The 24896-nt window shown below is 41.1% G+C and overlaps 2 protein-coding genes across 6 annotated transcripts in view; both read left to right on the forward strand.

Moving 5' to 3' along the window:
* Window positions 1-24896, forward strand: part of DHRSX (dehydrogenase/reductase X-linked) — a 208749-nt gene that overhangs the window by 17372 nt on the left and 166481 nt on the right. The window contains exon 1 of one of the 2 annotated variants that reach the window (XM_027674781.1): window positions 24350-24498. The exons of the other annotated variant lie outside the window; for it this stretch is intronic. Coding sequence (XP_027530582.1) covers window positions 24387-24498 — 112 coding nt within the window. The 5' untranslated portion in view covers window positions 24350-24386. Of the gene's footprint in view, window positions 1-24349; window positions 24499-24896 lie in introns of those variants that run through there. 2 annotated transcript variants of the gene reach the window in all.
* ZBED1 (zinc finger BED-type containing 1) overlaps window positions 1-24896 on the forward strand; it is a 51157-nt gene that overhangs the window by 13621 nt on the left and 12640 nt on the right. For 2 of the 4 annotated variants that reach the window (XM_027674773.1, XM_027674776.1), the window contains exon 1: window positions 24438-24498. The exons of 1 other annotated variant lie outside the window; for it this stretch is intronic. The gene's annotated coding sequence lies outside the window, so the exon portion shown is untranslated. Of the gene's footprint in view, window positions 1-24390; window positions 24499-24896 lie in introns of those variants that run through there. One more of the 4 variants, XM_027674775.1, reaches the window with a different exon arrangement.

Here is a 24896-nt window from a genome sequence, read left to right on the forward strand (position 1 = left end):
GTATCAAGTATTAAAAAATTATGTAAGAAAGACCTGTACATAATCTTTAGGTCCAAATACTCTGTATGTCAGAACAATGGTCTGATCCTCTACAATGAATTCGTAACCAGTTGGCAAACAGCTGAAGACAAAAATCTGTATAGCTAACTAAGGAGACAGTACATCTGTAAATAGACAGTAAATGTGTAGGTGAGAAAGGATGCAATTCTTTAAAATATTGAAGCAAGAAACCCCACCATTGCCATTCAGTTGCGTGTTTAGCCATGGTTAATTACTGATACGAATGGTAGAAAAGGACATCTTTGCATATCTGAAGTATGAGCAAATGAAGACCAGCACACATGAATTTACAAAGATAAAATCATATTGGATAATCCACATTTTTCTGAGGAAAAAAAATAATTACTAGAGATTATAATATGTCATAATATGTGTAATAAAACATTTGATATTGTGTCTGAAAAAGTACTATGTTGAAAAAGAGAAGATTGGTTTCCGTACAGTAGACACTCGTACTAAAATTGATAAACACCTTACTGGAGGACTCTGTGAAAGGTGGCAGGTGTTAGGAGTTAGACAGAAACATTTGCAGTGAGATATCTGAAAAGAAATTACAAGGCATAGTTTATTTCACTTCTCATGAGTGGTCTGCTTTGACTGCGGATTCCTTTGGTCAGAAGCTTCCTTGGTCTTGTATTTTCCTGATCCGTAGTTGACTTCCCTTGGGTACAGGACGGTAATAATGATTGATTAAAAAATTGAGGATATATTTTGCAAATTTCACTTTCTCCATTTGCAAGACAAATTTTGATACACAGGGTTTAGTTTAGGTTCATCTTCAATAATATTCCGGGGACTCTTGTACTGGATCTATTATGTTTGATTCATAAAGGATGATTTTTAGAATGGCAACTATTCCTGAGATCTTCTGTTTTCAGTGGCAACAGGAGAGGTCTGCATTCATCATCTAATTTAATTACTTTGGATCACCATCTAGAAAGGTCTGCCTTTCTCCATCAGCTAAACAACATTAATTAAAAATAATTTTTTTGTTACTCTCCCTTCTCCCTAGAGGAACACCAATGAATGCCAAATTTCCTTCTGAGATCCGTAAAGGTTTCATTGACTTTAGTGAGATCTTAATATCTACCCTTTGATGAGGGAATTTGGTCCTAAGATGTATCCAATTACAGAAGTATCCAAAGAAAGATTCACTTCATAAAGGAGCTTTCCTGAGAGTTACCAGTGAACTGCAGTGATTTTTTTCACCCAGTCACTACTTTATTACTTCTGAAGCCCAGAGGTTTTTCTGAATGTGTGACATTCATTAGAAAGCAACATGCTAATCAGAGTACTCCTGTTTTATGTTAGGTTTTCCTTTTTTATTACAGTGCTAACTGACATTTTATTTGACATTTTAGAAGCTGGATAGAAATTTTTCCCTTTCGGTCTTTTGTCATGCTGAATGCATTTGAGTGCTCCATGATTTCCATCAAAAAAAGTGAAGGAGCATGTTGCTGCCTCTGTGATGGGGGAGACACTGTATCTCTGTGAAAACTCTGGTTCCATCTTTTCAATTTTCTTAGGATCGTCTTCAAGTTTTTGAAAATTGTGATAATCCAAATGTAACAGTGTGAGAAACCTCAGTGTGTATGGATACCATTGAAGATCTAGTAAAAGAAAGAAACACAAACAAAAATGAGACAGCAATATAAAAATATAATTAAAATGGCTTGAATGACTACCCTCTGTTTTGGTGAAAACACAGGCATAATATAAAAGCAGAATTGCTGTAAGTACTATGACAGCGATGACAACTGTCATGTTTGTTTTGATTTGATTTGTTCTTAAAATCCTCAACTTTGACATTCTAATTACATCTGATTCCATTAGCCTCCCCATACTTTTAGGAAAAGTGTATCTAATGATCAAGATTGTAGAAAAAAGTAGCATTTTACCATCCTGAAAGATTCACAGACTAGGTAACAGACTTAAAAACAAATTCCTAAAATGATAATTTTACAGGATGTTTTTTTCCTTTTTTTTTTTTTTAAGTCTAAACATACTATTTTGAGCCATATATCTGCTAAAATGCACTAAAAGAAGTTGGTTTTGCCCAAACCTGACATTCAAATGATGGTTTGGGGTGGACTCTCCTACCTAGCCAGGGCTGATGTGGGGAAGCAGGAGCTGGGGAGAGCCTCCAGAGGGAGATGCTGCCCAGCGAACTTGCCACCTGAGCATAAGAAGGTGCCCTCTTGATGGCTCAGTGCTGGGCTTCACTGGGCTCCAGGGCTTGGGTGCAAGCCAGGAGCTGCTTTAACTCCTGTCCCTGAGCACTTGGCTCTGGCAAGCCTGGTTTACCAGCGTAGGTCATTGGAGAATTTTATCCCCATGCTTGTGCTCTCGCTACTGCAAGTGCTGTTTGCAAGGAAGTTGACAATTTAATGAGGTACTCGGCATTAAAAAGATGTCTGTGCTGTATCCAAGTGCTTATGTTTATGAAAACCCATATTTAGTTGGCACTTCTGTGAAGTAGCTGAGTGTCTGGATGTAAGGGCAATGCCAGGGCTTCCTACAGGAAGGGCTCCCCTGCAGCACCTGAGCAGAACAAGAGCAGGAGATGCCCCAGCACTGGTGGTGGCCCATTGAGGAGCACCTTATACTTTTGGGAATTGCGTGGTTTGGAACTTTTGCAATAAGTCATGTATATGTTACTCTTTAGCACTTGCTCAGGCACAGGCTATGTGCTGAAGTTTGTCTTGAAATCAGGAATATCACTGTACTACTCAGCAGTTTGGCAACGCACTGAAAATCTGACCATTGGCAATCAGCTTTTCAGTCTGAGCATGTCCCCACTCACTACATGGGCTTAGATAAGCTCGTTAAGTGATAGAAACTGACATTTGCTCCTGAAGAGAGTGGCCTTTATTTGGGAAAGTTATCAGATATTAGAATGATTCATCTGCTACTTTGGTCTAACTGTGCAGCTTTCCTTCAAGTCAAATTAAACAGTTGCTGTTGGCATAAAAAACAGGGAAGGCAGGCAGAGTAAGAGAAAGGACACCTTATAATTAAAATCAGGCTTGATCTTATACCATACTTCATTATACAACTGAAGAAAATGGCTGGTTTTACTTCCAAATATTTAGACACTCTAAGCATTATTCAGCCATAGCAACGCAGCTGAAGACTAAGCAAGAGCTAGAATTGCAGTAGGAAGATTAACTAAAAGTAGTTTTAAATGCTCTTAAATGGCAACATAATCTTTAAAAAAAAATTTAATATGGGCCTCAAAAAAATCGACATCAGCATAGTCATGAAGTGGCAGCTGACCTGCAAGTGTGTTGTTGCCTAGCAATACTTAACCATCAGGAAAATTGGGAAAGTGGGCTAGAATGATTTACACCGGGGAAAAGATAAATGCTAATTTTCTTCAGAAGATTCAGGTTTCTGTGGTTATTAGGAAGAATAACCACCTCTCCACCACTTCTTCATTTTTTTTAACAAGTGAAAAGCACCTCTCTTATGAAGACGGGCTGAGAGTGTTGAGGTTGTTCAGCCTGGAGAAGACTCTGGGGAGACCTTATAGCACCTTCCAATACCTAAAGGGGCTACAAGAGGGCTGGGGAGGTACTTTCTACAAGGGCATGTAGTGATAGTACAAGGAGGAGTGATTTTAAACTGCAAGAGGGTAGGTTTAGATTACATATTAGGAAGAAATTCTTTCCTGTAAGGGTAGTGAGGCACTGGAACAGGTTGTCCAGAGAAGTTGTGGGTGCCCCATCCCTGAAAGTGTCCAAGGCCAGATTGGATGGGGCCCTGAGCAACCTGATCTAGTGGAAGGTATCCCTGCCCATGGCAGGGGGATTGGAACTAGACCATCTTTAAGGTCCCTTCCAACCCAAACTATTTTAAGATTCTGTGATTCTATGATTTTGAAAGAGGTCATCAGTTCAAAAAAACAGTCTGTGAGAATACAAGTGCTTTTGCTTCTAGAACAGTAATTTCACAAATGGTTTGTAAAACCGATACAGTTGGAGGGAAAAAATAACAAATAACACAAAAGGAATGTTATTTTAATGCTTCTGTGAACATTTTCATAGCCACTTAGATTTTTGTATCAGTTGCCAGAATCCTGACCCTGCCGCAGAGTCCCTGCAGGTGGGATGCTGGACCTGCTTGGAGTCCAGTTGTGGCCAGAGGCTCTGCCAGCCCAGCTGAGCTCACTGCAGGACCCAGACCTTAATTAACTAGCAGTGTGGGTCGAGACAGATGAGGCACAAAAAGAAAAGAAAGAAAAGAAAAAAAACGTTTTGAATTCTAAAACTTGGTGGCAAAGGTGGAGGGTTTGATAAAGATAAATTTACTTTTCCCTTGTCATGTTATGATGTACGATCCACTTTTCATGCTTTCAGAGCAGCAGATAAGGAAGGGGAAAGCATTTTGCTTTCCCCGGTTGCCTATTTCAGACAGATCTCTTACTTTGTGTGAGGAGTAAAGTGAAAGCTTTGTCTGTCAGACTTTCTGATTATATTGTTGGAGACACAGGATGCAATGATGCCTTCTAGTGTACTGTATGGCTGACAGGACATCTTTGCACTGTACGTGATAGAGGTGCTGTTCTCCCTCTTGTTTTACTATAAATTTATCCTGTCTCTTACAAATCACAAGAAAAGTAGCTGTGGTTTCATCTCCTCCTCTTCCCTTAAAACACTGGTAGACAGTGCACTTTGAGAGTGTAGGAGGTATAGGTGTGTAAAACACAGAGTTTCCCTGTACACCCTCCCACCAAGATCTGCACAAATCCTAAACTGAGACTGAGCTCTCACTTCCTATTAATTCGTCGTATTAATTCTGTATGGAATTAATGTTGCACTCTAATTGAGTTTGTAGCACTCCAGAAATACATTCACCCAACTGAGAGGTGCAGCATATTTGCTACGTGTGACACATGAGGTGCTCGATACAAAGATCTTTAGAACTGAAGCATTGTATAGGTTAGAGTCGGTGGTGTATTCAGAACTGTAATATATATATTTTCTGATGGATTTCCATGAAAAGTATTACCACGTAGTAGCTGCCCATAGAAAATAAACACAAAGGCTTTTTATTTGCTGGCTACTTGAGTACATGGTCAAAGAGTGAAAAGTATTTCATACTACTATTGCTTAAACTGGAACTCTGAAATTTCTATAGCAGATAACAAATGATTTTCTTGGCACATTTCTGAGTTTATTTAAACTGAGAGGTAGCTGTTATCTTTCTGTAATATCAGAACGTTTTTTCACGAAATACAGACCCCTTTGTGCAATAACTAACTCCCAAGTCATAAATCGTCTCTTTATATAAGTATCCAGAAAGTTTTCAGCACATTTTTGTCTTGACCTTTTAACATGGGCAATAGTACTTCTGCTTGCTAGGCAAGTCATTTTTGCTCATCTCTTGAGAGGTTAAAATGAGATAGCCATGATTTTTTTACCACTGCTTCAGAGGACTGCAGAAAGAAAATATATTTAATCAAATGCATAGCTTCAGGTAATTACCAGCTGCTATTATGAAAATAACAGAAAATAATTCAGAAACCCCCACCATTACAAATGGGGCTGCTTGCCAGTGTACCACTTTAATGATAATTTCAAGAGGAGACAAAGCCTGACAACATGTATCTTGACAAGGAAATCAGAGCTGCAATCCAGAGAGAGCAATTTCAGGCAGGAAGCAGTAGAAGAGTTTCACATTTCCTTTCAGATAAGAAGCATAAGCAACATAGAGATGTGGAAAATAAATTGAAATGCACCATTAAAACTTCTCTCCTAAGTGAAGTAGTGAAGAAAATCCCCCACAAAATGTACCTAAAACTTGGTGTGCATGTGTGTTTTCCCACTGTCATCACTGCAGTTTCCTGTGACTATGACAACACAAACCAGAACCAGACACTATTAATGATTTAGTAACACTTGAGTGAACTATGCATGTTTTATAAATAGTTTCCTTTTGTCTTTATTAATACAGATTTTGCTAAGCTGCCAAATTACTGATTTCAGTAGGGAGTGCAGGCTTCTGTTTGACCCCCAAGTAACAGAAAATGCTTTATATATAAGTAAAAACTTTATTTATAAGTAATAATAAAACATTTTAATCCAAAGTTCATACAAAGTCTAATCATATTCCCATCTTCATACAGACTTTGCTTTTGCAGGGTACTGTGCAAGCCTCACTTTTTCGGATGAACTGTGCAAAACTGCATCAGTGTGTCTACCTAAAAAATGCTCCCTGAAGAACCATGAAGAATCTGACCGTATTTGCAAGGACAACCGTTAGCTTGCACACATCATCTGTGCCCTCAGTGCCCGATTCATGGCTGAAACCTGCTTCCTTCTGCTCTCAGCTTGAAGTTTGGGCAGGCTTGTTGAGGCTGCAGAAGGAGGCATCTGGCTCTGGGGGTCTGCATCACAGTGTCCCTTCATGAAGACATCAGCCATCACGCACGATCGCTAGCTACTTGTCTTTCTTCAGCCTGGGAAAGGCTCCGACAGAGCAAGACATGCCCTTGAACTGAAGTGAGAAGATGGACAACAAAGTACAGTGTTCCTGAGTTTGCCAAAACCATTTTACTTACCAGACAGCACAGCCTTTGTTGGCTAAGAGACCTTTTGCAGAGAGGAACTGTGGAACAGGAAATTTAGGCTCATTTCGCTGTGCATGTCAGGCTGCGGCCAAAACCAGAGTAGCTGTGCTAACATGTGAAAAGTCATCTGATGAAAGGGTGCTGCCAAAGAGGTGCAACTTGGAGAAGGAGTAGCCTTAATACTTTCTTTTTCTTGGTTTTGGTTCCAGAAGGTGTCTCTGTCTCATGACTGTAATAATACTCAGTCGTCATGCTATAATGAAGGGCTTTTCATGTAATCAGCTGTAGAACTGATTACTTTGGGCTATACCCTGATCATGCTGAGCTTCCTGGCAAAATTTCTACTGACATCAGTAAGAGAAGGATTGAACCTTTCCTCGGCAGTTTACTGCTATTGTTTGACAATACCACACTTTTCAGACACTTTGCAGTGGAGATTAAATATTTAGACTCTTAGTTCTGAAATATTAAAATGGCACTGTAGAGATAACACACTTATTCTCAGAAGTCTGAGTTTTTTCTGGTCATTATTGCTTCCAAGGAGTACAACACTAAAGCAAAGCATGAACAGGTATGAAAAAGATTTTATCCAAGAGGCTGAAAATGATAGACTCTCAAAGTGTGAAAAACAAGAAGGAAGATGAAAGATTTTGTATTGCAGATGATATAGCAACATTCTCTTGCTTTTTCTTACCATAAAAAATAACCAACTAAGCAATCCAACCCACTAAAACTTCAAAAGATAATGCACCTACAGATTTATTAATTATTTTTTAAAAATGTACTTCATAATTTTTAGCCAAATTTTGCCCTTAACTCTGATGGGGCCAGGATGCCAAGGAAATTAGTAGAATCTGAAAAAGGATTGGATATTTATAGGGATAGCCAGAACGTTCATGATGTGAGCTCTATAAGCTCTTGTTTGTAAAGGTTAAGAGCTTGTTTTTCAAAGTATTGAATGTATGTAATTCATTTTGACTTAAGTGGGAGTTCAGGGCATGCATCAGTGTTAGAGAGGAGACCTTAATTTCCTGTCACAAGGGCCAAGTGTCTCTATATTTGGATATTCTTGCTTTTCATAATTTGCACTGCAGTATCAATTAAGGGGTACCATTATAGGCAGTGATCCCATTGTACTAGAAATAACAGTTGTTCGTTACTCCAGAGACCTTCCACTCTAAAGCCAAGGCAATTATCGGAGACAGTTTATTGAAAAGTGAAGAGCAAAATCCCTGCAGTGCCTGTCTTTCGGCACCAAGGTGCCTGGATGTGGAGGCTGCTCTGTTGAAATCCTCTGCTTGACCAACACACAGGCAGGACGCTTGAAGCAGGGGCAGAGGTGCCCAGGAGTTGCACAAGGAGACACTGCAGTATTCCCTCCAGGGACTGTGTAGGTCAGGGCTGGGGAACCCAGCCTGCTCAAGGCAGGGACAGGACAAACACTGGCCTGTGGAACCACGGCTCTCACTGTTGGGTAGGAGACAGATCATGACGAAGCATTATTTTCCCCTACTTCCAGCAAAGCTTTTGATGTAGTTCCCTGTCAGAAGGAGAACAGCAGGATATTCTGTGCTGCAGCTTGAGTTTTCAATGAACTGGGCATTTGTGAGTGTGTTCAGAAGAGCTGGCCACCTCCTTATGCAGGTGACACATCTACTGTGAGAGTGTCACAGAATACATCCTGCCCGAGCACCCAGTTTCCAGATGTGAAGAAGCAGATGAAGGGGCTACAGATACAGGTCAAGGAGTGTAGGAGCACTTGTCTACCTTCCAGTGTAAGCATTACCTCTATGGCTAAAGAACACAGTTGCATCTCTGCTGTGTTTTGCCATAACACTTGTATGTTTCCATAATGTCTTTACCACATTTCTTAAGGATTATGCTTCACAAATACTTTCAGGCTGCTGGGACAGGCAGGAGCTCTGCCTCAAGAAGAGTGTGCCTTGATCTGAACTAACTGACTGATGCAGGTGCACCACCCACTACCTGCACTCCCACATGCATCAGTTGTGTGGTCAGAAAAAGACATAAAATTTGGTTTTGTGCATAGCACTTTAGCTGGCCAATCTCTTCTGTGAGCTGATGCACTGAGCCATTTTTCAAGAGGCATGACACTCTGAAGCTGTCTAAGATCCAGGGCTATGCTGTGTCCAATCCTAGCTCTCCTCTGAAATGCATACCTCTCTTTGTCCATCATTTTATCTGCTTACTTCCCTCAGTTGGATTTTATGAGGATTCAATTTGCACATTAGTCCAGAGATGTGAAGGTTTCTAGATAACTAGGCATTGTAAAAAAAAAAAATTAAAAAATCCAAATACAGTAATAAATGTCCTTTGTCATCGTACTAATATCACGGAAAAAAATAAAGGAAAGAAAGAAGGAAGAAGCAGACAGACTGCCTGATCAGGATATTGTCAAAGAGAAATAGTGCTGGAAGATGTCAAAACTTAGCTAGTAAAACAACAGTGGTTAGCAAATAATTTTTTTTTTCAAAATGCAAACATTTCCACAGGGCTTAAAATCTCCCCTGCAACATCCTTGATCAACATCAAAATATTCTGGTTTGTAAATTGAAAGTGTTTAATTTTCCTATTCCTTTCATATTGACTTTATATACCTATTGGAATACCGAATTAAATATTACAATATGTTCCTACTAAATGCTGCAGATACTGATATATGTAGGACAGTGTTTTGACAGTATCTATATTAAATACCTAAGAATTATAATTTTTCATAATTCTTCTCTGAGAGGAATTTGAATCTTTTTATTCTGATTCAGCATGAAAACAAATGCTGAAATATTAGTGTTTTCCCAGGCGTGGAAATTCTAACCAGCTGTAATTATAATTATCCTAAATACTTTTGTTTCTGAAGCCAAATAGAGCAATGGCAGCGGGACTATGCAATATTGTCTCTTGAAATTCACAGCTTATGCTTTTCATTTGGGCAATTTTCCTTAATTTTTATTTTCTTCTTGTGTATGCAACTTATGCAAGAAACATTTATTCTAAAATAGCTTTCAGTGATTTAAATCTTTTGCTTCATTGTTTCTAACATCAGACATTTCAGCACTGGGACCTTAGCAAAGCATAAAATGTCTCTGACTTTATATTACAATATTTGTTTGACTTGTTCCCTTCTTGGTTAGGTTATGAGCGTAGAGAAAAATATTTTTATCCAAATAAAAACATGTATGGAAAGCTTAAGATTTTTCCAGTAAACCATTCGAATATGAGCTCAAGTATTTTTTTGTACACAAGACTTCTTTTCTTAAGTGTTGCCTCTTTTCTTATGACTATGTCTAGAGATATTCTCTAGGTGAGACCTGAGGGGATTTAAGGGGAAAAATACACCATCTGGAACATTTTTTTCAGTTTATACATTTACAACATGATTTAGCCCTACTCATCAGCTCCGTAGCTTGGCTTGGGCTGCGCAATTTGACTGGTGTTTTTCTAGCTGTTGTCTCATGGGATTTATGGTTCTGCAAGCCAAATCCACCTTCCAGTTACACTCCTTCAACCCCAGCAGCAATTAATGATGTTGTATGAGGATAGTTGAAGATATCATTTGCAGTTATGTGGAATCTTGTGATGACTTTATTTCTCTTCTTTATTTTTTACCTAAGGCCACTTTCTGGAGCAAAATCACATCTTAATTACAAGGGCATTGTGGTCAGTGAACAAATCTGAGACTGAAAGGCAGTGTTGCAAAGACTAGTGATAAAGCAGAACAGTGCTAGCTTGGATGAGAGCTCCTCTACAGCATTTACATTTCAGTTATAAGTGCTTTTTTTCACTCTTGGGAAACCTGCCCCAAAAGCAGACTGGCCACTCTGAGGGCTGAAAAAGCCCCCAATGATTTAGAAGATGAAGGTTTAGCTCCCGGCTTGCTTAAAGAGGCTGCCCGAGAGAAACAAGGCCTTTTTGTTAGGATCAGTGCAGAGAAACATTTTGTGTTGAAAGGTGATTCCAGCTACTGTTTTGTTTTCTGTTTGTCGTCTGTTGTTACAGATCTGAAAGGGTGCTGGGTATTTAAAGCCAGCCCTCCCTCTCCAGCTTCCCTTCTACAATATTCTTGAATATTCTGCCCAGCTCTGCACTCTCATTTTGCAGTTGGGTGTCATGTCCAAGGAAAATCAAAGCTTACTGAGATGTGTTCCATGGACTCGCTGGGCTTTGATTCTTGCCCTTCATGCATTGCCAGAGAAAATTTGCAGCCTAAGCAATTTATGTCATTCTTATAAAGATATTAACAGCTGCAAATTGGCTTTTGACAGGTTTGCAGCCTGGCCATAGAATCATAGAATCACAGAATGGCTTGGGTAGGAAGGGATTTAAAAAATTATCTACTTCCAACCTCCCTGCCATGAGCAGGGAACTTTCCACTAGACCAGGTTTCTCAGAGCTCCATCCAGCCTGGGCTTGAACATTTCCAGGGATCAGAGTTAGGACTAGGACTTTCATGGAAATAGTTCCTTTACGGACCATGAGACCATGCAGCCGCGTTCGCCTTCCTTGAGCCAGACTGTATCCAGTGCTGGGGTTTTGTTACTCTGTGACACAGAAAATGGCAGGTGAAGTTGAAACTTATTTTACGCCTTTAACTTCTCATGTCACTTGATTATACCCTTAAAGGAAAGTGATTTGTGATACTGGCTGTGCCCTCCTTGCTCTGCTAGGAGAAAAAAAAGATGCCTGACAGGGGTATCCATCTTCATTGCTGATATTTTGATTGGAATTGGTGGTGCTAAAGATGCAGGAGTTGGTGACTATGCCTTTTGAAATATTAGAAGGTGAAGAAATATGCTTGAGGAACTGGCAGATTTTCAGAGGGAAAAAAAAATCTGAAAAAAAATATGTCTGTTAGGAAACCAGTGTTTGTGTGCTGACTCTACTAATTAGTCCATAGGGGTTTTGTCATGTAATTGTCACTGATTTTAATAGATATATTAATTTCTAGATACACATTAGGGCTTATTTCTTAGCTTGAGTATTTTTAATTAGGGGCACTGACATATAGGTAAAGCCTAAAATTTTGCAAATCCACTAAGTATCACAAAATTACTATGAAAGGATTTTTTCTGCTTCCAAGACTGCTGGAGCTGGCTGGCAATTGGGAGTGCTTGGCATTCTGGTAGTGACCCTCCTCCCTTCCCAGCCAGCTCCTCAGAAGAGTCATGGCATGGAGACATGGGAGCATGGGTTTGGGTTACTCTGTAGAGACATCAGAGGCAGCAGCCTCATGCCTGAAGTGCAGGTACAAGGCAACGAAGAAAGATAAACAGGAGCTTTGCAGACAGTGGACTGAAGCAAGAAAACAATATAATAAATAAATGACTAGCTAGACAAGGTAAGACTTCTTTTCTCATTTCCAAACTCTGCCTAGGAGGGCTGGTAAATAAAACCAGTCAATCTGCGGAGTGATTCCTAGACAAGAAAATGAGTTAATGTGCAGCAGAGCGTGGAGCTGATGGAAGGAGGCTGTATGCACCATCACTACTTGCTTGCTCCTTTTACCCTGAAACAAGTATTTCCTATCATCATTGATGATACTATCTGGAGTCGCTGGACAGGGATGATTAAATCACTCCACACCTCAGATATATGTGGTTTTTAGTCCCTAATAATCTGTGTTAGTTTTTTATTAGTGGCTATAAGTTACCAAGAAATGTATCTTCCGGTAGTGAAACCTATTCTCCTCTCTCTTGTAAATGTGGAATAAATCTGAAGTAAGTAGTGTGCCACTGATGCGTAGCAAGCATAATTGAAGGTAATATGATTTCTATTTGCAGGCACAATGCTAATACCGAAAGAAGAGCAAAGTTCCCCCTTGTGAAAGAGGCCTGAATGCACCAAAAAATTACATCTTGAGCACTCAAAATCATGTACTTCTTGTGCCTCTCTGAAAGGGTGAATGAATTTCATTCAGAGGATGCAAACCAACCACATAAAACCATATCCAGTTGGTTGGCTTTTCTACTAGAATCATTGTAGTTTGTATAAATGGAAACTGGTTGGTCTGGAAGCAAGAAAACCCAAAGCCAAAGTATATATACTGAGTAGGACCATCATCCAGTGCAATGATCAGAAAAATGGCTTGAAGTTATTAAGGGAAAATCACTGTCAGCCTAGTGCATAGCAAACCCCCCCCAAAGATAATAGATTGCAATAGATTGGTCTGTGTAGGCAAGAAAATAACAGAGAACACATCTGATTCTCGGTATCTGGAATTTTTTTTTCTGTGAAAAAATCTGAAGCATCTGTACACTCAACAGGTGTGTTTATTTTCACATATGATATAGTTGGCAGCTTGTGTATCAATGTGTGTATCAAGTATTTGCTTTTAGAAAATTATATTGATTGTTTTAATCTTTTTAGAAGACCCATTGTAATACATACTATGAGTATAGAGAATGACACAGCAAAAACAAGAGAGAAGTAATCAGCACGGTTCCCTCCCCCCCCAGCAGGAATAAATCATTATAACTGTAAATCAAACAAGTTATTACAGGGCTCAAACAGTCCTGAAAATTCCAAGTAGCAGAAGCAGATAAAGAAAGAGGAAAAGTTGAGACCAAGCCTTAATGTTTCAAAAACTCATTGCAAATAGCTTTATTTTTTTTTTGTTCTCTTCCTCTCTCCCTTCATGTCTCAAGTGGCAAACAAATATAACTGGAAAAAGAAAGTACAGCAAAAGTATTACTTACACATTGTCCTTAGCAGCATAGTGGCCTAATTTGTGAAGGGGTGATGCAGTCCCAGAATATGGCTGGATGATGGCACAGATGGAGAGCTGTTGTGTGTGCTGATGAGAGGGCAGATGCTGTCAAAAACATTTTGCAGCATTAGTTAAGATCCTGGCTCATCTCCATTGGTGGTACCAATCTCGTTACTCTCAGCATGTGAAGAGATTTCACCCTCTAAAGTAAGTCAGCGCTGGATGGTTGTAATGAGCTGCACCAGGGCTGGAGACTGCCAAGAGAGCCTGGGAGCAAACTTTTTGGAAAACATCTAGTGCAGTTGTCATCTGTATTTTCATATGACCTTGCAGTTCAAAACAACAAGAGAGCAACATCGTATGACCAGCCAGTTCTTTGCAGGCCTTAACAAGAACATCCCTTGTTGGTGGTTCACTTATTACTCGTACTTTAGTCTCTGCTTAGTTTACACTTATACCAACACCTCTTTCTGTGTATTAGTCTCAGTTACGTTAAGAGAGACTCCATAGTACACTGTGAAGAGGGGGTGTCTAAATAAAAGTTAACAGATTGTGTTGTATTGTTAACTCCTTCCAAAGAGACCTAAAAGACCTTTTTCAATAAACAGGAAAAGAGTAAGACAAAAAAGCAGTATATAATATAAGTGGTTTAAAAATAGACTGGGAATTTTGCTTTCCTGCCTCATACAGAAATAAAGGGCTGTGCAGTGAAATCAGAAGGTGGTAAATTATAAAATGTTAAAATATTTTTTGACACAATGTATATAATCATATAAAGGAAATGCAGCACAAATAGAAGAAACAATAAAATTAAAAAATAATCGGGAGTATCCTCTACATATCAAATATATATAAAGAGACAATTAATGGCAACAAGACAAAAATGGACAAAATCTTTGGAATTCTAACATAACAACCATTACTAAAAAATAGCAGTATAATAGGTGAAGATGAGAAGGAAAGTAGCAACTACCATATAGGAGGCTGTCTGCTGAGAAGATTTTAAACTGCCCTCTGAGATATCTGATCCTGATCTCTGTAACAGATATATACAAATCTGTGCTGATTTTCTGTCTCATCCAATGTGGCTGTTCAGTGCCCGATCCTGTCCCTGAACTACAGATCATGCATTCATTCATATGCATTCCGGAAGCTGAGTACAATTTTCTTTCACAACATAATGATTTAAACTAACCTTTTGATTAGCAGCAGGAAAAATTAATAATTAAATACAGGAAAAATTAAACCTGTGGGTAAAAAAAAAAAAAGAAAAGCCATTTCTTTGGGCCTGAATACAAGCATATTTGTGCACTTTTCTGTAAACAAACTGTGTTTTGATGAAACAGGCAAGTACTCTTTGACTTCATACTTTCCCTATTTAGTCAACAACAGCAAGAGTGATACAATCAGATCCTTGATTGCTTTTAATGACATATTGTAAAGAGTTGGTTGCAAGACAATGCAAAACCAGGGCATAATTGATATCGTGACAAACAAAAAGACAAGGGAAGCCAGATGTAAAATGTAGTTATTATCTTCACTTTTCCTTGAAAAAAGTAATACTTAAACACAGTGAATTGACTCTTAATAGTCTCATTATTAAGAAGCGAGATGGGTGCAAGACCGAACATGCAAATTGCAGGAAACCCCCTTGTTTTGGAATAAGAAACCCAGCCAGTGAAACTGTGAGCATAAAGCCACTCACCCTGTATATAATGTATGGGTTTGGGTGCTTGCTCTTCTTTAATCTGCAGCAGTAGTAAAGGCTCTTGGATTTACACTTCTGATAGATAAAAACCTATTCTGTTTGCTAAGGCTTGCAACTTGAACATGTGATTACCAGGAGAATTTGCTCTCCATCTCTAAATTTTTATGTAACAAGTGCATGTTATAGCCAACATAACGCTTTTATTCAAAGTAGTAATGATGCTGTAATGTGATTTATATACAAAAAGATCCCTACTCTTTTGAGGAGTGAAGTAACAGTGTAAACAATGCCTTTAAATGCTTTCCTGTTCATTCCTGGGTTCAGGAAATGCCATTCCTCTTCCACCTGATTAATAAAATTTCAAAATGTTATTTTACTGTCTGTACATATAAATGTGCATATACATTTACAATGCATACGTATATTCTTTTTTTTTTTCATTATGCAAAGTTGTCTGAAGCTACTTTGGTAATCTAGACCTTAGATAAATCTGCTTTGAAGTGAAGTCAGGGGGTAGGAAAACATGTTCTAGCCGGGATTATAGAATAAAATGTTCTGTAATGCTAAAGCAGCTTATCCTAAACTTATCAATTAACAGTCAGAATGACAGGTCTGAGTGGGTGATGGTCTTTTTGCAAGTTTCTAGAAAACAAATAGCCTAGCTATAAGAAGTAGCTTTAAAGATTGCGACTCATCACTTGAATTGTTGGTTGGTTTGGATTAAGGCCTTTTACTTGATGAAAAATACTTGTTATAAAATCATTTTAAAAGCTTCTTATGCATTTGAAATACCTATGTCATTTTATAATGTTATGCTGGTACTTAAACACATGCTCTTACATACATACACAAAAAAAACCCCCAAAACAAAAACAAACAAAAAAACCCAACCAAATCCAGAACCTAAAAATTTAACATATATACAAGCAGTGATAGCTGAGTCCTTTATGTTAGGCTTATCATCATTATATACTGAATGCAAATGGCTGATATTGCTGAAACAGCTGCAGCAGATTAGAAAGTAATATGAAACCAAGACTAATCCAGAATCTGAAATGCACCATTTCTAACCACTGCACCTCATGGGAATCTGAATTTCATCTATCAGGCTTGAGCAATCTCAGCTCTCAGGGCAGCCAGAGGAGTGAGAAATATCCACTTTGTTACATATTTGAGAATCTCTAGTGAGAGATTTTTAAAAATGTCCAATGTTTCATTCTGTACTGTCTCAGCAGATTGGGATGTGATGATGATGTTGAATTAAACTGCTGTTTTAATAGACTTGGAAATTAAACTATCATAAGTAATGGATTATGTATCATCAAAATAGTTTATGACCTCTGAAAAATATGAAGACTATTATCGTATGTAGAATTGGAATCAGACATAGAATTATAGAATATTTCAAGTTGGAGGGGGCCCAAAAGGATCGAGTCCAACTCTCTGTTCCTTGCAGGACTGCCTGAAAATAAACCACGTGACCAAGAGCATTGTCCAGACACTCCTTGAACTCTGGAAGGCTTGGTGCAATGACCACTTCCCTGGGGAGCCTGTTCCAGTGACCAAACAAAACTGATAGTGTTTTCTTAGCAACTGCCAGGATGAGCCCTTGGCTTTCTCCAGCCTTTAAATTATTTTTATCAGCAGAATGAATTTTCTCTGATAATTTCTTGGTCATATATTCTAGGGCATCAAACTACAATTATGGAACATTTTGTCCTTCCTCAGAGACAAGTGTTAGAGGAGAAAGTGTAAGGTGTGAGCCCTGCTGAATCTTCTCTGCAGTTGTTCTTAAGGCAATTCAGCACTGATCACACCATGAGTTGATTTTATACTGACAAAAATGAGATGATGAATGAAAAATAAAGCTCAGTGTTTACAGAGACTTGGATCACCGCAAGGGCACGGAATGAGAATGGGTTTTGCAGATGTCCGCTCTTACATCATCTATGTCATATATGAATTTGTCCTCAAGAATAGCAGGACCTCCTTATTATTTTGTTTAACTTTTCCCTTTAAATTTAAAATGTTGAGTCTGTTAATTTCCTGCCCATGTGAGCTTTTTACACTGTTGCTTTGTGCTTAATAAATTAATATAATGCTACAGAATATCCAAAGTCCAAACCAGTACTCCACAAGCTCAACATAAACAAGTTATATAATGCTGCAATCATTCATTTATTATAGTAAGTGGAAATTTCAAGGCGTATGTAATCTTTTTGGACAACTGACAGGCAGGTGTGATCAAGAGAAGAAGGAATCCAGTGATTGTAGGCAGATAGAGAGACAGGTTTGTCTGGGTGATTAGAAAGTGAGATGGAATTGAGAAAAATGGGAGAGAGCGTTGGCTGTCCCAGGACAAGAAAAAGTAGCAGTGCAGAGACTGCTAAGGGGGTTAGAGAAGAAGCTGCAGCAGCAATAAGTGTCTAGGGAAATTAAGGAGAGAGGACTCGTTGACAAAGAGTAGTACAAAGCATCTCTGCCAGAGGGAAGGATAAAATAAGTGTAGAGTGGGCTTAAAGAACTGCCAGACCCTTTCTGATTCTCAATAATTCCCCAGTATATTTGATATAGAAGGGAAAAAGATAACAGCAGGCTTCAGACACCTCCCAGCTCAGGTCACTGTAGCATCCCTCCTGTTCGTGGTCCACCTCCCTGCACACCCCATAAGCACACTTCCACCTGGGGTTAGGGTGGCCCCAGCCCTGTCACAGGATGGATGGTTTCACTTGACAAGGCTTTTCAGCTCTGCCTGGTTTCAGACATCCTCACCCTACAGACCAGAAAATTGCCCATCTTCATCCTTCCCACTGCGTGACATTATCTGGGTTAGCAGGGAGCTGGACCATTTTTTAGCAAAGTCAAACCAAAGTGAATCCACCTCTAGCCTTTCTCACAGTTCATATCTTGTGTGACCTGCATGTCTTCCTTTGCTCAGCATTTGCATCATGTTTCAGCCTGATCCTCCCTCCAGCTTATTCTATGCATCTCTTAAACCATCGTTGCATTTTCTTTCTCATCTGCCACAGTCTAGATAGAGACAGGCAGCTGGAAACACCCCAGCCAGTCTTTAACAACAACAAAAATAAGAGATGCTCTTCCCATGCTGAAGTTGCAGAGCTATGGGCAGAACCTGCCCCCAAGGAGCCCAGGAAATCTATACAGTCAAGTGCAAAAGCAGTGTGGGTCCTAAAGACAACATGTATTAGCTCCCATCTAAGAAGTCATTGTTGAAACAGGAATACATGAGGAAAAGTATCTTCACGCTGGTGTGAGGCACACACAGACAACCGGGGCACAAAGCCAGGTCCCTTTAGGCTGTACGAAAAGCTTACAACAGGTAAGAACTGCCCTCTTCAGGCAGCTGCAGGTGCCTCCTCTGCCTGTCTAAAACATTAGCCACAGCCCCAACCTCACATGCTTTTCTGTGAGGCATAGCTCTTGCCACTTTGGCCATTTCTGTCCAACTCTGAAGATCTTGACATTCAAACTCCATCTCCCAGCTTCCCTGACCTGGTCACCCATCTGTCATCAGTGTGAGAACATCCTGCTTATGGTGTGTCTGTAATGGGTGGGACTCAACATGGCTGACATGCTCAAAACCAAGCCTCCCATGTCTTCACAGGATTCAGTCACACCGCTTCCTGAAGCTGACTTTCCCCAGTTGCACCAGGAGTGAGTTTAGTTTGCAGGGAAGTGCCTGCAGACAGCACAAATGAGACCAATGAACACTGCTACTGAACCTTTAATACTAATAGTAGTGGTGTTGTCATAGTCCCACTTGGTTAAGCGTACGGGCAGGATTACATGTACCTGAAAGCTTGTCTGCTCCATTCTCCTCACAAACCTTGCCTTGCATAATATCATTGTATGCAGTACTCAAGTATTCTTGCAAGCAGCTGCAACAAAAATACAGGTGCAGATCAAGCCATGATGCCCAGTTTTTGAGGGGCGATTCTGCTTTTTTAATTCCTTCATATCAGAATGATGCTAACCATGTCTCTGATGAAAAATGTGTTTATCTAAGGAAGAGATCAAAGGCATGGAGGACCAGGGTGTCATGGAAGACTCTTGCTTTGGACCATCATAATTTTCCTGGCTGTTTGCTGAACATTAACAAAATAGTCTTAGCTATAGGTGGAGCAGTGTTGCGCAGGGAATGCCCCAGGTGCTTGCAGACATCCCTATACAAACACTGAAATAACCACGTGGCAGTTATTGACACTAGATATGTTTTAACACAAATGAACTAACTGTCAACAAATCCATTTCTATAGTGGGCATAATTAATCTTTTTTCAATAGCATTATTTTATTGGTGTTGGAATATTGCCGGTACACCTTGCTTATTTCAATCTGTTTGAAATTCCTCTGCTCATCTCCTGCCTTGACTAACAGAAATAACACAGTGTCATTATGATGCAATAGCTTTTCCCTTATCCCATCTGAGACACTGAGGAATATGTTAGCCAGGGTTAGATGTGGAATGGAAGCTTGACACCCTACTCTTATTTTGCTCTGATTTCCCAATGGAAATCAATCACTTTGTTTTTGCTCTGGTTTTACTGTGGGGTTTTGTTTCTATTCAATATGCTGATTCTTATCCCCTGAGTGCTTATCATCACTTCTGTGCAGGATCTTGTCAAAGGGCTTTTGAAACTTGATGTATGTTAATCAATCAGTTTATATACTTACAGACATTTTCCAATAAATCCAGGAATTATGTAAGAACTAATATCCACTGCTGAAATGCTAGTTATATTTAGAATTTCCATATGACTTGTTCTTTTGGCCAAGTTACTGAGTACGGTTTGAAGGCCATTAATACCTACAGATTTGGTATTTTTAAGTGGTTTATGGCAAAAGTTGTTTTTAACAAAAACTTGTGTATTTTTGTTAGCAGCTCACCCGCTTTATACTTACATTCTTGTAGAAGTTTTGTGTGTAAACATGTTTGATGATTTATTAAAAATTATTTTTATTTTTGTTATTGCTTTTTTTTCTGCATACCTTCTTCTGACTCTGGCCTCTGAGTCTTGACTAAACTGCAGAGGCGATACTCAGAACTTACCTGATATGGAGAAGGCATATCAGGGGAGGAGAATGCAAACTCAGACCCAACTACTCATTCTCCAGGCTTTCCAGACCAGATACATCCTGAAAGTGTGACATGCACTGAAAACTTAGATGCACCAATACAATAGTTGCTGCAGAGATGGTCGATTTAAATAAAACTCAGCAGGAGTAATAAGCACACTATGCTTCTTGCATAATAGCTGAGAGGTTTGAGCATTTGGTGTAAGAGGGGAAGTTGTCCCTATTCTCAGACTCTATTTGCATTTATTAGTCCACATTTCATTCTGTTCTTCTCTAGTCTAAAAAGCATGGGCTCTTCAGGGAAATGGATTGGAACAGTGTCGCCTCATTCCTATGAACTTAAATGCTAGGCTAAAAACCCTTAGATTTCTTTGCTTTACTGTGTTCCTGGGCTTCACATCCTTATGACTACAGCCTCACCGTCAAGGGTCAGTTTTTCACAGTGAGACCACTTTCTTGAAAAGTGAGAGATCTGAAAAAGACTGAGAGGGATCAAAAGTCATCCCTCTTCCTAGGCAAATGCTGCAGTACTAGTTGTTACACAGAAGGTCAGTCTTACACTGTCTGCTATCTTCCCCAGTGTTACTTAAGAAAAATAAATGTGTCCCATCAAATGATTGCCCACAGCAGAGAAGCCTGCTTTCAGTTCCTGGGACTTTCTACTGCATAGCTGGCAGACACCTCTCCCACTGGCAAAATTTCTTTCCTCTTCCAAGTAACTGACCCTCCCCAAGCTACTACAAAGACTGCCTAAGAGCTTACTGCTCCGTATAGTCCTGCTATGCTCAAATGCCCAATATTAGGCAAAACAATGCCTAGTTTGAGAGTATCTAAAATTACTCTTCTTTTGCATAAAGGTAGGGGGAAAAAAAGCATATGCAGTCTGTCAAAATTGTCTGCAGGTGCTCAAAACCCTACATGAGTTCCAGATACAATCCCAAATGACTGTTTCCCAGCACTGCCTATTACTGTGAGCAACTCCCTACTGAACCTGAAAGCTTCTCAGGCATTTAACTATATTCACCCACATATGCTAAGGAGATCCTGTTCTGGGAAGATAGGTACTTATCTCTTGCCTCAAGTCCCAGTACAATCCAGCTGAGGAAGACAGGCATTTAAATCCCTTTTAGAAGCCTGAAAAATTAGCAGCAGTGAGAATTATGTCTGGCTTCTTCCGGCATGGACCATCAGCTTTGACATACATATTAAGAGTATGTCTTGAGCTAAGCACAGGAGCGCAAGTGCACATTTTACCATTTGAGAGGGACTGATGTGTCACCATTGACATCTTATGAGACTGCCCCAACTATTACGCCATGCTTGGGCAAAAAGCATCAACCTCTCCTACTGAACTTGAACCACTGTGTGGGGGATATGAGGAGTTATTGGCTCCAGTTCTCATCTCAACAGGAGAAAAAACAAGGGGAGCAAACTCACATACCTGGAAAAGATGTGTCATACAGGAGAAAAGAAAAGCAAGGCATAACCTCATAACCCTCCACCCCCTGCCAGAGAGTGCCTGAACTGCTAGGATAACCTTGGGTTTGCTTTTGTCTTCTCTGATGTGGCCCCATGCCTCACGTGTTCCTGGCTGCACAGGCTCTCAGCTGCAACACCTACCTTCCATACTAGGCGATGGTTGTTGATTATGCCATTCTGCTGTGAAGTTTGATCTCAGGGTTTAATTAGAGTCTAGAAACATCACCCACTTCCTTTCTTATGGGTTTTTGCATCTTTATGCAAAATGTGGATGGAGGCACTGTGATCTCATTAATGTCAGTCCTGCAGGAGGGACAGAGAGGCTGGATCATGTGTCGATGGAGTGTTAGGAGTGTTTCTGATGAGTTTCCAAGAGGATATTACTGCACTAGCTGCAGGCTGGCTTTGTCCACTGGCACTGTGAGTTCACTTGCAAACAATGGAAAGAAGGAGGCACTCTAGGTGCCTCCAAGAAAGCTGTCAAATTTCTGCAGGTCTTCAGAAGTGCCTCTCTTTCTGTCCTGTGCCAATAAGCAAAGCTGAGGAATTAGATTGCTCCTTTTGTCCTTTCCAGGGCTAAGACACCTAAAATTTCATGAGGTAATAACATGTCAGTGAGGTATGTAAAGTAGATGGATGAGATTCCGGCCTGAATACTTGAGGCTTTGCAGTGAATGATTGCAAGAAGAAAACCCAAAGTGTCAATAAGAAGATGCAGACTATTGAAAACCAAGGAAAAGGAAGTATCAACTAAAATTAGGGTATTATAGTACAATATTAGGGTATTATAAAACAATATTTGAAAAGAAAAAATTTACAGCCTTTTGTTATTATTTTCATTTCTCCTCCATGCCCCATAAGGCTTTAGAAAAAATAATTTAATACTGTGTAAACAAATTTTCCTCATCGTTTCTGTGAAGCCTTACTCATGAACCACAAAGGGTTGAAAATAATTGTAACACCCTGAGAAAAAGTAGTGGGACCAATGGGACTAGAATGTCAACCCATCAGTTTTCCCCCACTTAGCCTAATTCTTTGGATAGCGCTGTCTGACAAGACAGAGGAGTATTTATTGCAGTAGCATCAATTGATTCTATTATACTAGAAAACCTGAGAAAGCATGGTACATTTATATATAGATTGTGTAAATACACTGTAGGCAAGTTTCACAGTTTAATGTTGAAAGAGCTTTCATTAATGCTGTAGTTCTGAGAAAAGTATGTAAAGCAACTTAAAAGAGTCGAGATTTGATTTTCACTGAGATAAGTTGCAAGAATAATTCACGTTTACTAAATGTCAGTGTTTCTTCTTTCATGTCTTTTTATGTGTTGCTTTTTTTACTGCTCCATGCATGGTTGCAAAAAATATACATTAAGAATGAATCCCTCACTGATGTGACTTCATGATGTTTATTGTTTATGTTTGCATAATTTCATGTGTTAATAAAAAAAATAATCACCAGAGATACATAAAATTAAATCCTTGGTTTTGTCCTGGAGCAACTACACACTATGCTTTTACTATGTGTGTAGTTCTGACAGAAGACAGAAAGGCAGTTCTTCTCAGCAATGTGATCTGACACTGAAAAAGTATGTTGTTAATTGTATTTTTTTCTAGAAAGTATGGAGTGTTTTTTTTAAAGGGTAGGAAGAGATTACATTTTAAATGCACTTCCAGAACTTTGTATGGCTTCCCATCATTCTCAAAGACAAAAAGTTACGTAAAGATTTGAAGTTGAATATAAAGGTCAATTTCTCCTATGGTGAAATGAATTTTTTTTTTTTTCTGGTTGTTTTTGGTTTGGTTTTGTATCAATATTGAGACATCTGCATTTATGAAAACCTGCCAGCTCTTGAATGAAAACCACGACGTTAGGACTAGGCGGTGTATTTCCTGTAGCCGAAACCAGCCAACTACCAGAAGAACTGGTAGGTAGGATGCGCTCTTCTGTCCCGAGTGCTCGGCGTCTTAAAAATAAGGCTGAGGATTGAAAACTGGTTACACCAAACTTTCGAGATATATCATTCGATACAACAGGTATCGCTGTAAAGAATGCATTCGTGAGGCTGGTGTAAAATTCAGGCTCCTGGTGTAGGAAAGCTCTGTATATTGAGCTGTATTTGGAGAAATTGGTACCTGCAACTGAGACCACGAGAGCTTGAGGTCACAGGGGCCGTGCCCAGCCCCACCGATGCCCGTGGGAGTCAGCAGCAGCCCCTCCTCTGTGCCAGAGAGAAAGGAAATGGTGGGACAACCCGATAAGCGCTTTCAGCCACGGGATGCTGAGGCAGCGCCGTGTGCCTCGCCCCGACTGGGCACTGCCTGCTTGTAGCTATCACAGACCCGGCAGCGAGTCATTGCGCCCCTGCCCCGCCGGCCTTACCGGACGGGCTGTCACACCGCCCCTGCCTCCCCGTCGAGTCGCACACGCCGCCCCTCGCCCCCTCCCCAGCTCCCCGGGCGTCCCGGCGGGGGCCGAGCCGCCGCCCCGTCGTTGCCTCCGCCGAGGCCGGTCCGCCCGCCGCCGCCCCTTCCCTTCCCCCGCCACCGCACATGCCCAGAAGGGCGGGAGCCGCGGCGAGCCCGGGCGCTGCCGTGACAGCGGCGGCGCTTTCCCTTCCGTGGGTGGGTGGGGGCCGCGCCGCCCCCCGGCCCGGCCCGGCGGAGACACCGCGCTGGCCGCCCGCTGCTCGAGTGCCTTCCCCGCCGCGCCCCGAGCCCGCCGCCGCCGCGGGGCGGGAGGCGGCCATGTCGCTATTGTCTGCGCTGGTGCCCTTGCTCCGGGTGTACTGCATCGGCCTCCGCGTCATCCTGCACCAGCTGCGCCGCCGCTTTCACTCGCGCTGCCGCCCGGCCTCAGGTGAGCACCGCAGCCGGCGCCGCGGGGCGGGGCGGCTCTGGGCTGGGGGCGGTGGCCCCCGCCGCGGAGAGGGGAAAGTTTGCCGAGCGGCGGGCAGTACCGGGGCGAGGCCGCGCGGCCCGGCCGCGGGCGGCCGGAGAGAGTAGGACAAGACAGGGTAGAGTAGGACAGGACAAGGCAGGGCAGGGCAGGGCAGCCGCGACCTTGGCCGCAGCGCGGGGCGGCCGGGCCGCGCTGCGCCGCGCCGCATCCGCCGCAGCGGGGCAGGGGCTAAGGCACCGCGGCGGCCCCAGCACGGGCGCCGCCGGGCTCCTCCCCCGCTCCCCTCCGCCGGCCGAGCAGGACCCGCCGCGCCGCCCCAGGGTAGCGGCCCAGGGGGCTGCGGCTGGCGGGGCGCC

The sequence above is a fragment of the Neopelma chrysocephalum genome, unplaced genomic scaffold (genome assembly GCF_003984885.1).
Source record: "Neopelma chrysocephalum unplaced genomic scaffold, ASM398488v2 Primary Assembly neopelma1_25, whole genome shotgun sequence".
Lineage (NCBI taxonomy): Eukaryota > Metazoa > Chordata > Aves > Passeriformes > Pipridae > Neopelma > Neopelma chrysocephalum.